This window comes from Aspergillus terreus, genomic scaffold (assembly GCF_000149615.1).
Source record: "Aspergillus terreus NIH2624 scaffold_12 genomic scaffold, whole genome shotgun sequence".
Taxonomy (NCBI): Eukaryota; Fungi; Ascomycota; class Eurotiomycetes; order Eurotiales; family Aspergillaceae; genus Aspergillus; species Aspergillus terreus.
In genome coordinates this window covers 323,086-335,478 of record NT_165935.1, presented here as the reverse complement: position 1 = coordinate 335,478, position 12,393 = coordinate 323,086, and the positions used below count along the sequence as shown (strand labels likewise).

Below are 12,393 nucleotides of genomic sequence, written 5' to 3'. Positions count from 1 at the left end.
AGTGTCGGTCTCGCGAGAGAATCAGACGTCGACCCCGGGGTCTGGTCGTACTCCGTACATTTGTGGTGGTTTCTATTTTTCTCCTATACGGATGGACGATGCTTTTGTTGGCGTTGCTGTGAAGAATGTTCCAGCAAACCCACGATCGTTGCTCCTAAATTAATCCGAGTGGCGAAAAATCCTGCGGATCTGCAAGAGGCGTTACTAGCATTGGTCCTGTGGTCTTGGGTGATGGTCAGAGAGACGTTGGGGGCGCGGATATGCACCATTGAGCGTGAACACATAGCTCTCTTTAAGGTTAGGGAGCACGGGAGGGTGTAAGCAGATCACTGTCCATGTACAACTGGCGTTCTCCGTGTTTACGAAGCGTGTCGAGAAGTATCTGCATCATCGCCGGTTGACCCTCGGAACAAGATTCCGGGTTGGATAAAGGCGATAGGAGACTGGTCCATGAGTTCATGACATTCCCACATCTATGTATGTCGGCTCGGATGACTCTCGTAGGGTAGTCCACACCTCCTATAAAAGATGACGGTATGACCATTGGACGCTGAGATGCGGAGGATAACTCCCTGGATGGTGTTTGGAGAGTGAAATGAGCGGTCGATATCGATCAGGGCTTCAGCGGCCACCTGACGTCACCCGCCTCAGGCACTCTTCTCCCAGTTTCCCCTTTGGTTCGCCTCTTTCATCGCTTCTCCCACGGCTCCATCAGTCATCTCAGCGTCTTGAATGGTGGCTGACTCGTGTTATTCAGCAGTCATGCATCATCGCCGCCGTCCCCTCTCTCGAGGTGACACGACGTCCATTACCCGTTTGGTCGGGGGGCCCGAGCAGGCAAATCTAGGCCGATTGAAGGCCTCTCAGTTCTTTTCTTCCCTTCGGCCGCATCCTAGTGATCACAATGTGGTTGACATCTTATTCTCCCGAATAAACTTCCGTTGTCGCTCATGATCTCGACCATGCAGGGGGGCCAAAGAGGATAGCTCTAGACGACGGGATCCATCCTGCATACCTAGTATGCATGCGAGGCGAAGGAATTAGCCTGGTTTTGGGCCCATTCATGACACATTGCGCTTCTAGCGATTCCCCATTGACAATCGCTCCCCACCCTCCCTCAAGGCTATAGTTCTACAGTGGACGCTGCAGCATACTAGGCGGGGCTGTTCGGATAGCGCACAACTTCGGTCTTTCCTGACCCATTCCGACAAGCTCCAGGCCCTCATCCACTGGGGATGAGATGTGGAGATCTGCAGGGACGAGGCTGCGCGCTGGGTGTGTTGATCGGCAGACACCATCGGCGTTGCCATGACCCAGTTGGCATCTTCGAGTGACCTCATCCGAGTCCACCAGATGGACGCCCATGGTCCATCCTGGGGGGAAGCCCGATCCATAAGCCTATAAGCTTCGGTTATTTCCGATCGTCCTCTGATGCATTGAGCTGCTCCAGTCCCAAGGATGCGTTGGTGGACTTAGCACGGTCATCAATAGCCTCCTCTCCTCTTCATCTCCGCTCCTGGACCCATGATGTCATATGGGTCGGCTATAGTCCTGCCACTTTGCGAACACTGCTGTGCCTGCGGTATCAGCAATGCTGGTGGGCTAAAAGGATGATGCTAACCAATTAGTTCCTTTTTAGTTTTTTTTTTTTTTATTTTTTTTATTTCTTTTTCTTTTTCTGCTGCTCTGATCTCATGCCAAATTTCTGCGCTCCATCCATCCATGGGATGCATCCTTTTAAATTATGGCTCCCTCGACGGGAGCTATCTCATCCAGAAACACGTCTCGACCGTTTTCCGTCCGGAGGATTCCCTGCGATTCAGACTCTAAATCGTTAGCTTCGAACCGTTTGTCTCTTGACCAAGTCTTTCTCGCCCCAAACTAGCTTCTTGCCCACTTCCACTGTATCGTTCTATCCACTTTCCCAGTACTCAGGTGAGCGAGCAACCTAGTCTGCCGCACTCGAACCCCAGCGATATTCGTTTCCTCTCGCTTGAAATACCTTGTCGATGCCTCCAATCTAGTTGAAATCCATCGTCCACATCGATGATCCGACCGGCGTCTGCGGCATAAAGGACTCAAGGACCATTTGTGGCGATTTCGACTGATGTCTTGTTCACTTTCCAGATATGCCCCCGAACATGTCTACCATGCAACAGCCCAATGCCACTGAGAACATGGCCCCCACAGACGGAGGGAGCTGGCGTCCTCCGGGGGAGAAGTCCCTACCGCGGGTGCAGACTCAACGGGCTACGGACCCTCGTACGTCTATAGAAGACTACAGCCGCGTCATGCTGGAGTATACCCACCATCGCATGGCCAATTTCGCCGACTTGGACGACGACCGAGGATCCTCACGGAGCCGCAGCAGCAGAGGCAGTGAGACCAGCGGCAGGAGTGGCACTTCGTCCGTCAGCAGCCTGTCCAAGGGGGCCGTCCCTACTTCTGCTGGCATCAGCCATCACGATTTTGCCTCTTCCGAGACTAAGGCGAAGCCTAGTCAAAACAACAGCAATTCCAATCAGACATCTTAGGGAAGGCCAACACCCGTGTTGGCCTTCCCTGACCTCTTTTTCTCTCAGTCTTTGGAAGACCAACTCGCATAAGGGCACCGGATGCCCTTTACAATGTTACGTGCTTTTCGAGCAAGGGTGTTGACAGTTTACGGAACCAGTGGCCACGGCCACTGGTCCCCGGCGTTTGACGATTAGCGAGAGTGCTTTACAGGCGATGGCAAAGCGAAGCGATCAATTCATCAACCCCGCCATGGACGTACTCGAGCTGAGCTGAGCTACGATGGTAGTCACTCGTTTTTGTGTTATTTGATATGATTTTTCCCTTCCCCTTTTCATTCCCCTTTGGATTCTGGATGGTACTGGAGTGACTTGAATACATTCTAGACATGAAATGCTATGTGTTCGGATTACTTTATCCTGGCCTGCTAGCTTTCTGTCCTTGAAGTTCTCGTCTCTACACCATACCCGTCAGAGTTGCCTTCCCCTAGATGTGGCTGTGGCTTGTCTTCGGCCCGTCTCTGCCCTTTTTTTTTTACTCTTCTTCATTCATGCTGTTTGCTGTCCGTGATTAGTCTCGGGCAGTTAGCATCAATACATTTTGAATCCCTCAGACCTCTACCTATATAACGGGACTGCGATGCAGTGCGCTTTGGCTTCTACGTGTGTATTACCTATTGCTCTCCAGCGACTTGTGCGACGGGTTTCCGTTCTGTGTTTGTATTACGACGTACTTTATGATTTGATGATAGTAGCTTTCTTAGAATGACAATCCATGTTAGTATTGAAGCTTTTGTTCCTTGAGACTCTGGCCTGTATCAACGCGTGTTCTAGAATTTAACGTGGCCCGTGTTATCACGGCAATGGAGATATGCAAGCCCCTTGCGCCCCTTGATCCCTTGATATGGGCCCTTCGGTTTTATACAACCACCTCTGTCATCCACAACAACATCTACAGGTGCATCTACGCAGCTACACGCCAAGTCATACTGACAGGGAGACAGTCGTTCATCATGGGCCCTCAATCTAACCGCCTCTGCCTTCTACAAGCGTCAGATACTGGTCAGGGTCTATTCACACCCACGCATTCCATCTCGAGACACAAAACACATCCTACATTCCAACACCACCAAAGTTCCAGGAGTGTTGACACGACGCGCCTCTGCCCTTCGCAGAGGCCTATCCCGACCTCCTGGACCTATGTTGAGGACGGGAGCAGGACCACAAAGCTTGTTCTGTCCGGACAGCGCGATTCAACCCTCCTACATACAATTCTTCAACCTTCCACCTGAACTCAATCACATCGCCAACTGTTATATGCAGCCACTCCCCATCCCTCGCCTCCATACACCCGCACCCACCACCATCCATCCACCCCATCGACCCAGTCACCCTGAACAAGCCGACCCAAAGAACCAAGCATGCGTCTCGCCGCCCTCCTCGCCCTGGCGGCCCTCACAACCGCCGTCCCAATGGGCTCGTCCAGCGCCAGCGCAACCTCAGGACATTCGCCCGAGGACCTCTTCACGCCCAAGCCCGCGCCGACGTGGACCCCCAAACAGGCAGCCCAGAATGAGGCGCTGATCAAGCAGAACGCAAAGGACACCGCCGATCCCACCAAGTGCCCCATGAACCACCCGTACCAGGCGTGCTGTCGCACGCTGACCAACATCGCCGACGCCATCTTCAAGCCCATCGGCGAGATCATCCCGCAGCTGAAGGGGGCGAATCTGGCGTCGCCTATGTCGTTTGAGTGTATGTCGTTCCCTTCCTTTGTGTTTGGCGTGTTGTTATTTGGCTCGGTTTGGGGTGGTGCTAAGTGTTCTGTGATTGCAGGTAAGCCGATGACGCCGGGCGATCCGCCGGAGAAGTGTGCCCACCAGGCGTCGTGTTGTGGCTCGGATCCGAAGGAGGTATGTTCGCTCTCTCTCTTTCTTTGTTTGCTTCTGTTAGGTTGTTGATGGATGGGGCCTAACTGTGACAGGCTTCCGCTATCGATATCAATTCTTGCACCGACTACAGGGAGGAGATGAACAAGACGATCGAGGCGTTGGAGCGCAACAAGAAAATGCATTCCAGAGCCGTGGTTTTGCCTGTCTATGTATAGGGTGCTCGGACGGAACTGTCTTGCACCGACACGTCTGTCTATTGATTGGATGGATATTCAAGTCTGCGTTGGTGCCTGTCACGGGGTATTCGAAACTGTCCAGTCTTTCTTTGTATAGTAGGGTTTGGGTCGTCTTCAGTGCATTGTCTCTACTTTCAGAATGTGAATGTCTATGTTCATAAATTTCGGCTGAAGTCGTCAGGTGGCATTCATACCAGTTATCTAGACCAACGAAATATACTTATACATTAGGGCCAATGGTTTCATGAAGATGCGCATAACTACCGCCACCGTCCGGGCGGATACCCATGCTGCTGCCCCCAGCCTCCCCCACGTCCTCCCGAATGAGGCGGTGGGAAATGATACGACCCCGGGGGCATCTGCTGCCCCGACCCCATATGTACTGGGGGAAACTGGCCTGGGGGGAAAGGAGGATAGTTCCCCGAGTTTGGGCCGGGCGATCCATACTGGGGCATCGGAGGAGGTGGCGGTGGGGGCCAAGCGCCCTGGTAGTTCGGAGGGGATGGAGGAGGCGCTCCTGGCATACCAGGAGGGAACAGGGGAGGTGGACTCGTTTGCGAAGCAGGAGGAAGGAAATGCATCGGCGGAGGCGGAGGAGGAAACCCTGGGGGCTGGTGGTTTCCATACTGATTGTGAGACGGGGGTCGCTGGTACTCTGGGGGAAAGTGACGCGGAGCCGACGGCGCCTGTGGAGAGTAGGATTTCTCTCTCGGCCGCGAGCCACTTCGAGAGCGGGAGCGAGATCGAGACTCGTAGCGTCCAAGGCCTTTTCTTCGCGGGGGTGTCCGGCTCCGCGATCTCGATCGGCTCCATCTGCTGTCGTCGCTGGCCATGCTGTCGCTGTACCGCTGTTTGCGGGGACTGCGGCTGCGGCTGCGCGAGTCGGATCTGGCGTTTCGGTTTTTCATCTGTTGGCAGAACGCCCGCGACCAACCGTAGTAGGTGTCGCCGTCGATGATGTCGCCTGTGTCGCTGTCGCGGATGACAGTCTGGCCCAGTTCATCGATGTCGACCACTTCGTTTTCCTTTTTATCAGGGGTGTCATTCCCGTATATCCGATCCACGTCCTTTAAGAAATCCTTCAGCGCCGTCACAAGCTTCTCATCCGCTGGGCCAGCCAGGAATTGCAGTGGTTTGATTGAGTCGGGACGGAGAGGGACGGTCGAATTGGGGATGATGTGGGGGACAAGGTTGCCTGCGGGGAGGTCGTAATACGGCGTGGATGGATCGCCGTGTGTCGACGGCATCATGTACGGGACATCTTTGCCAGAAAGCTTGTTTGCCGCTATGTTGCTCGCCTCGATGTCGGTGGACGTCTTGACGGGTCCAGAGAGCGCCGAGTTTTTGACCACCTCCCGTAGCTTGTTGACGTAGTCGCTACCATAGTACCCGTGTTCTGTCCAGATATCCAGTAAGTCCTGTAGGCGCTTGTGGTGTTTCGGGTGTTTGTGTTGGTCGTAGGACGCAGCGTAGCTCAGGAGCTCGACGATGGACGGCTGCAGTGCGCCAGTCAATGTGGAAAACGCAGCGGTCGAGTCGAGGTGGTATCTTGTGTGGTGGAATAGATCGTTCAGAAGGTAGAGAAGGTGCAGTCGTTTCCGCTTTGCAGAGACGGCATGCCGGCGCTCGGGCTTGTTGCTTTCTTCCTCGAATGATGCAGCCAGAGCGACCAAGTATTTGCCCCATACGCCCACCCGGTTAGATGATGAGACGACATTGTTGAGAAGCCACTGTTTGCAGGTCTATGCGAGTCGCGCAAGATTTAGTATCTCTGGGGTACCGACTCCAAGGGCGCGCAGATCAAACCTGGATGTTTGCTGGGGAGCAATGCGACAGTGCCCGGTCAAGCGCCAAATGAAATTCGTTGATCTGGTCGCGCGGGACCGACGTAGGATCCGGCCGGAGGAGTCCGGCCGAAAACGACGCTTTCGCAATGGCAAGGTGGTGGGAGGCCATTACTAGGCGCGGGAAGGTGGTTGTTCGTATGAAGTTTGGAGTGGATCGCCATACTGCGATTAGATGCTCGGCGAAGCGGTACTCCACGTGATCTTCACATCCTCAACAACACAACATGGCTTTCTGTTTAGGCACTCTTGGGTCACAAAAAAAGCAAAGAGAACCATTTCGTCTTGTATTGAGGCTAATGCCATTAAGCAAGCTCGCCAGCCAAATAGCAAAAAACATGGAGTTGCGGGGAATCGAACCCCGGACCTTTCGCATGCGTTGAGATGCATGCTAAGCGAACGTTATACCACTAAACCACAACCCCTTGCACGTGATAGTTTGCTCTTTATTAGCTAGAAGAATCAAGTTTAAGTATACCTCTATAGACGTACGGAGTACTTATGTAGCTACTAGCTAGCTAGCTACCTTAGGGTTGCTCAATTTAGCAATGATTAATATTAAAAAAAAAAAAAAAAAAAAAAAAAAAAAAAAACTTTAAGGAGAGTGTGCCAATCCTGTGAGAAGCAGAAAAGAAGAGTTAGAATAAAACTGTGGAACAGTATGCTCATCCCACGTAGACTAAATAGGTCTAAATACATATCTGAAGAGAGAGAAATGGCAAGAATGAAAAGCCAAAGTAGTCAAAAGATCGAAAGGTAGTAGCCACCCAAGCCCGGAGGGAATGTCAAAGGTAATATCTCCTGACCTCCAGCTATACCACCCACTAATGCCACCCATGATGTCTTCTGTGATGGCCGTGGAGATGCAAAGAAGCAGCAACAGATGACGAGCTCGGCGTGGCAGACGTAGACGACGACGAATAGGTAGTCGTCGTAGTATAAGGAGCGGAAGTGGACTCATAGGCTGTCGATGAAGGGTATGATGATGTTGGGATAACAGAGCTGCTGCTAGCAACTCTGCTCGACGATGGTGACGGTGTCGGCCGTGCACTGCTGCTGGGAATCTTGCTGGAGGATGGTGTCGGGGAAGCACTGCTGCTGGCTGTTCCGCTACCAGTAGGGCCAAATCCATAGCATGCATTATCCATGGGTAAAGTGATTGACTACCAAAAGTTAGAATGCCCGTGGAACATAGACGTCCAGACTCCACCTACCGCAATGTTCACCTCTGCGAGTGTGTCTCCGCCATCCGCCTTTGAAATCTCGGCATCAAGGCTAACACCAGCTTTAGGTTCCACAGATACACCCATGGAATGATGCTCTGAATCGTCCTCACAGACACCGCCCTCGGATTCTATATGGAGTCAGCGATTCAAGATATGGCAAGAATGCTTGCAGTCAACTCACTCTCAGAAACCGACAAAGTGGCGCCATAGTAGGGCTTAAGCTCAACTCCGGCCTCGAATCCTTGTCCTGGAAAAGAAGTCAGACATGTGCATCTACACTGATGGTGCCAATCTTACCAAGTGCCTCAGCTGTGAGCTGAAGGCCAGCAGTGAGAGCCAACTCCAAGCTAGCTTCAATCTTAGCTTCGATCGTCAAGGGCTCGACTTTGACCTCTGGGGTCCATCCAGAGGCTGACACATCCGGAGAGGTCAAATCAATCTCAAGCTCCGCCGAGCTTGAGAGGCTGACAGTAACACCGGACGAGACCGAGGTGGAACCAGACACTGGACCAATGCTGCCCACTAGCTCGAAGGCGATCTCCGGCCCAACATCGAGGATCCCACCAGGAATACTGATACCTCCGATGGGAATCGAACCAAGAGGGATCTTCTTCTCATATGTATCGGTAAAATTTCCACTCAGACCGAGCTTGGGGATGAAGGATGCAGAAACATCATTTGGAGCCAGTGAGAACGATGCTTCTTGAGGAATACCCCATGAGGTTTTGATATGGAAGCCGAATTCGAAAGAGCCTTTCGTGCCACACTCGTCGCAAGAGTATGTGATCTTAAGATCATCCACGGGGGTATCGAATTCCATGGAGCTCATTGGCAAAGAATGAGTGAAGTCGACGCTAAGATCCTTATCGAAGTCTCGCTTTCTCGACACGGAGCGAGACCCGGGAATGTATCCGACGGTGAGCTCATAGTTCTTGACGGCATGTTTCCATTCTGTCGGTCTCCCGTGGAGTCGGGCAGCATGTGCACGGTCGTCGAAGACAATCTCGGAAACGTTGAAGGGGAGACGATGGGTGTTCCAAGCACAGTCGCCCGTACCGGCGACCATGATGAATGTACGTTCATCGGCATCATTGACCCACTGCCACTTACGCCTCACATATGCAAACGATGCGTGGTCCTTGAATCCCATGCTCAAGCTGCTGTTCGTACAGTGGACTGAGCTGAGCATCCTGCGGAACTTCTCGATCGAAACAATGCTGGTTTTGTCCTCGGCGGTATCAACGGTAAAATTTGCCATAGCTTCATGGCCATCTTTGCTGCCTATCAGACATGTTAGATCCTGTACATGAGGGAAAAAGGACCAAGGCTGTGTACATACCGCCCCAATAGAAAGAATCCTGTCTCTGAGGATCGAGGCCTGAGTAGTAGGATGCGTTGTGATTCTCGGTCCCTCTAACGGCCAGGCGCTTGGGTGCTAGCTGAGGTGGCTCAATATCCCGGAAGACAAACGTAGAAAGACCTTGTTGAGCGAGTAGCGAAAGTAAAAGGCTTGAAACCAGCCATGACCGCACGAGGCCCACCATGTTGGGCTATAGGTGAGCAACAACAACAACAGCAATGTCCAACACCTGCGTCAGTTATGCGACGCGTGAATGATATCGTCTGTACTTTTTGAACGGAATCATCGTGTCTTTTGGGATTTTTGACCTTTATTTACTCCGGAGTAGTTTGAGGCTCGTATTCGCCGACATCGATCATCCCGGTGTCATTGAGAGACTGGAGCTTCTCTGAACGTGCCCTAAACATCTCGTCCAATAAACTGTCGACGGAACTGCAGTTAGAGATGTTAGTTCAGGTACGAAAGTCTGATCAATGTCTTTTGCGTTTTCAGGGGCCAGCAACTCGAGGCATGGAAGCGAAAATCCTCGTATTGCCGCGGGAATGAGGTCCACCACGAGACGTGGGAGTAACCCTTATTTGATAACTTTTATCACAGCGGTCCTCAGACAGGCGATCACCTATTCACGATGCCCATCGCAATTTGTGGCTCGTATCCAAGCCTCAGTTCTCGCAATATCCACCGTCTTTGAGTCCGAACTGGGGCTCTGGAAGCTCTTTTATAAATAGAACGACTTGACCCTTGTCTGCACAATTTGACTTGTCTATCCATTGTCAAAGAAAGGTCTGAAAAAGTAATCCGGGATGCGAGATACTGATGAATATCGAGGAATGATACCAGACAGCCTCGTCGAGCTGATAGTTGGATGAACTCAGGCGCCTCAACGAGCTGCAGATATCCTATGAGAACCTCAACAGGATATTAAAGGATATTATATCAGAACGCAACCTCCAAAAGCACGATATGAATATTTGAAGAAATTTTAGAGCGAGAAACTGTCGTTCTCTATCCGGAGTAGCTTCCATTGCAGTAGCTTCCATTGCAGATCGTATACATCGGAATGTAACAGGGGAACTATATAGCTTCCTACTACTGGTATTCTTGAAACAAAGGATCCGAAAGTTAACCTTCCGCGCTTCTCGATCGTCTGATTAGCACCGCAGCAATCGCGATATAAACCGATACACACCATCTTGCCGCAGTCTTCGATGTCGGAAAGAACGCTATCCAGACTCCCGCTCTCGGGAATAAATTCCGGATACTTGGACTCCCCTGTACCAAGATGAGTCGGTCCCTATATATTGCTATGGCAGAATAATACCATCATCGCCAAAATATCGAGAGCCGTTCCTTGATTGACTAGGCACATTCGTGTGTGGGAGGCCAAGTATTCCTCTTCAGAGAAGGTGGAAGTATTACACTGTGGGATATTAAAAGGTCCACTTCCGTGTGCGTGTTCCAAAACCTAGTCTATTACTAAATAATCTGAATTCTCGGCAAATACAATTAAACAAAACCTCAGCACTTAGATTTGAGATATCGGCGTTGTAGGCCCAACCTGTTTTCATACCTTAATACCTTCAGGAGGTTGGTAATCGTCAGGTCGAATGGGATGACCACGTTAGACAATAGTCATGGAGAGCGACGTCGGACGCACTGCTGTAGGTGACGAGTCAACCAGACAGCTGAGCTAGTACCCTATCCAAGTTTGGCGGTGACTAGAGGCGAGCTGAAGAAAATGCTTGTGGTCATGATGAGGAGTGCACTCTTCCTCAACCACTTTCACCGAGGTAGTATCTAGTGTTTCTCAGGGGCTCGATCTGAAAAGCCCACGGAGCGATATATTCAGCAAACTCGATAATGTGATGATTTTTTCCCTGAGATGTACAGTATATTTCAGGAACGCAATCGTGTGTTGTTGAGGTCTAATCACAAAGCCACGTGTTAGGGGTATCATCTCCCCTGAAGATGGCTATCAACCAGTAGCCAAAAATATCCCGATTCTGCATCGATTTCCCCTTGTGTCTCAGGTTCTAAAAATGAGAGCGAAATCTTGACCATGCTAACTACGTACTCTGTACATTCAGAGCTATTATTGGAAGCTTCTAGAACTTGGCATTGAACATCATTAAGTAGAGTTGAGGTAGTTTATTCTCCATAAGTGGAGAAGATGTACTTCGTACCCCGGAATAGCACCTTACTTAGTTATATACCTGCCTACCTGGCATAGGACCTACTACTGTAGGTAGGTGGTAAATAGAGGGTGAGGCAGCAAATCAGAAAGCATTTGTACTAACAATGTTTCCGAACTGAGAGATCACAAGGGGCGCGGAGGGACAATAACGTCATCGGCTATAGCGGCCCCAGGCTAGATATTTTCCCAGTGAGGCAAGGAGGGTGGCATGATCCGATCGGGAAGCGCCACAACAATCACGCCTTTGCACACCATGGGAGAGGAACTGTCGACCAGAACTCTGTAGGTACTAGACCCTCAAGTGCCCCTATTAATGAGTCACTCATGACAAGGTGTCTAGTAAGGGGCACACCGCTGCCTTCGGATCCTCACCTCCCGCCATCACGACAGTGGTGTCCAGATTCTCTCTCTGAACGGCCCGGGCTCGAACGATCTCGAGATGAGGGTCTTTCCCATCTTCACGCCCCAACTAGAATTCTGGTGAGTAAGGTAGCCCCGCCCTAGTTCCTGGATGGGGGGCGTATCTGGCCCCGCATGTTGTGTTCGGCCGGAGGACGTGCAAAGGAGGACATTCTGCGATTTGCCTGGGCTGTCTCAGATGATCAACTTCCGACAGACGGGAATGTGGTGGTGGTGGTGGTGGTGCTGCTGCTGGTCATGACTGCAAATAATTTAGCCGCGCGCTGTGGTGGTGTCTGCCTCATGATCGGATAGTGGACCGAAGCGACCCCGCAAGGCGGGTCACCTCCGCTCCACTCGCCGCAGTCCTTCCTGCGTGAGGTGATTCTATACAATGGTGTTGCCATACTTTAAATACTCGTCCAAACCCTGTCGTCTCGGATCTTCTCTTTTATTCTATATTGAGAAATCTCACGGACCCCTCCTTCTGTCCGCACCGTATCAAAGACAGCAGCGACCTCTCTGTCTTATACCACTCTGATCAACACCACCAACTCATCGGACTTGCTATACGCAACTATCAAGCTCCCCAACCCTCGCTCTCCTCCCGACAACATGACCTCTTCCACCGCTATCCAGTTGGTCCGCCCGACCATCCGTCGGTTCTCCGTTCGTCGTCCCCAGCCAGACACGCGTACCTCGCGAATCGTCACCCACTCATGCCTTTTC

General features: G+C 51.6%; 4 protein-coding genes and 1 non-coding gene across 5 annotated transcripts; 2 read left to right on the top strand and 3 right to left on the bottom strand.

Moving 5' to 3' along the window:
- Positions 1-2,141: 2,141 nt before the first annotated feature.
- Positions 2,142-2,534, top strand: ATEG_08090 (uncharacterized protein; the record flags this gene model as incomplete). The annotated part of the gene is made up of 1 exon (XM_001216711.1): positions 2,142-2,534. The coding sequence occupies one exon, from the start codon at positions 2,142-2,144 to the stop codon at positions 2,532-2,534; it is 393 nt and encodes a 130-aa protein (XP_001216711.1).
- Positions 2,535-3,934: 1,400 nt separating this feature from the next.
- Positions 3,935-4,620, top strand: ATEG_08089 (uncharacterized protein; the record flags this gene model as incomplete). The annotated part of the gene is made up of 3 exons (XM_001216710.1): positions 3,935-4,268; positions 4,350-4,426; positions 4,498-4,620. The coding sequence occupies 3 exons, from the start codon at positions 3,935-3,937 to the stop codon at positions 4,618-4,620; spliced, it is 534 nt and encodes a 177-aa protein (XP_001216710.1).
- Positions 4,621-4,901: 281 nt separating this feature from the next.
- ATEG_08088 (RNA polymerase II-binding domain-containing protein) lies at positions 4,902-6,597 on the bottom strand (the record flags this gene model as incomplete). The annotated part of the gene is made up of 2 exons (XM_001216709.1): positions 4,902-6,383; positions 6,448-6,597. 2 exons carry the CDS (start codon positions 6,595-6,597, stop codon positions 4,902-4,904), a joined length of 1,632 nt encoding a protein of 543 aa, XP_001216709.1.
- A 227-nt stretch (positions 6,598-6,824) lies between these two features.
- On the bottom strand, positions 6,825-6,910 carry ATEG_10417. Its single transcript has one exon. It is a non-coding gene; the product is annotated as a tRNA-Ala (tRNA).
- Positions 6,911-7,309: 399 nt separating this feature from the next.
- On the bottom strand, positions 7,310-9,255 carry ATEG_08087 (uncharacterized protein; the record flags this gene model as incomplete). The annotated part of the gene is made up of 5 exons (XM_001216708.1): positions 7,310-7,648; positions 7,700-7,839; positions 7,893-7,958; positions 8,009-8,992; positions 9,051-9,255. 5 exons carry the CDS (start codon positions 9,253-9,255, stop codon positions 7,310-7,312), a joined length of 1,734 nt encoding a protein of 577 aa, XP_001216708.1.
- Positions 9,256-12,393: the final 3,138 nt, after the last annotated feature.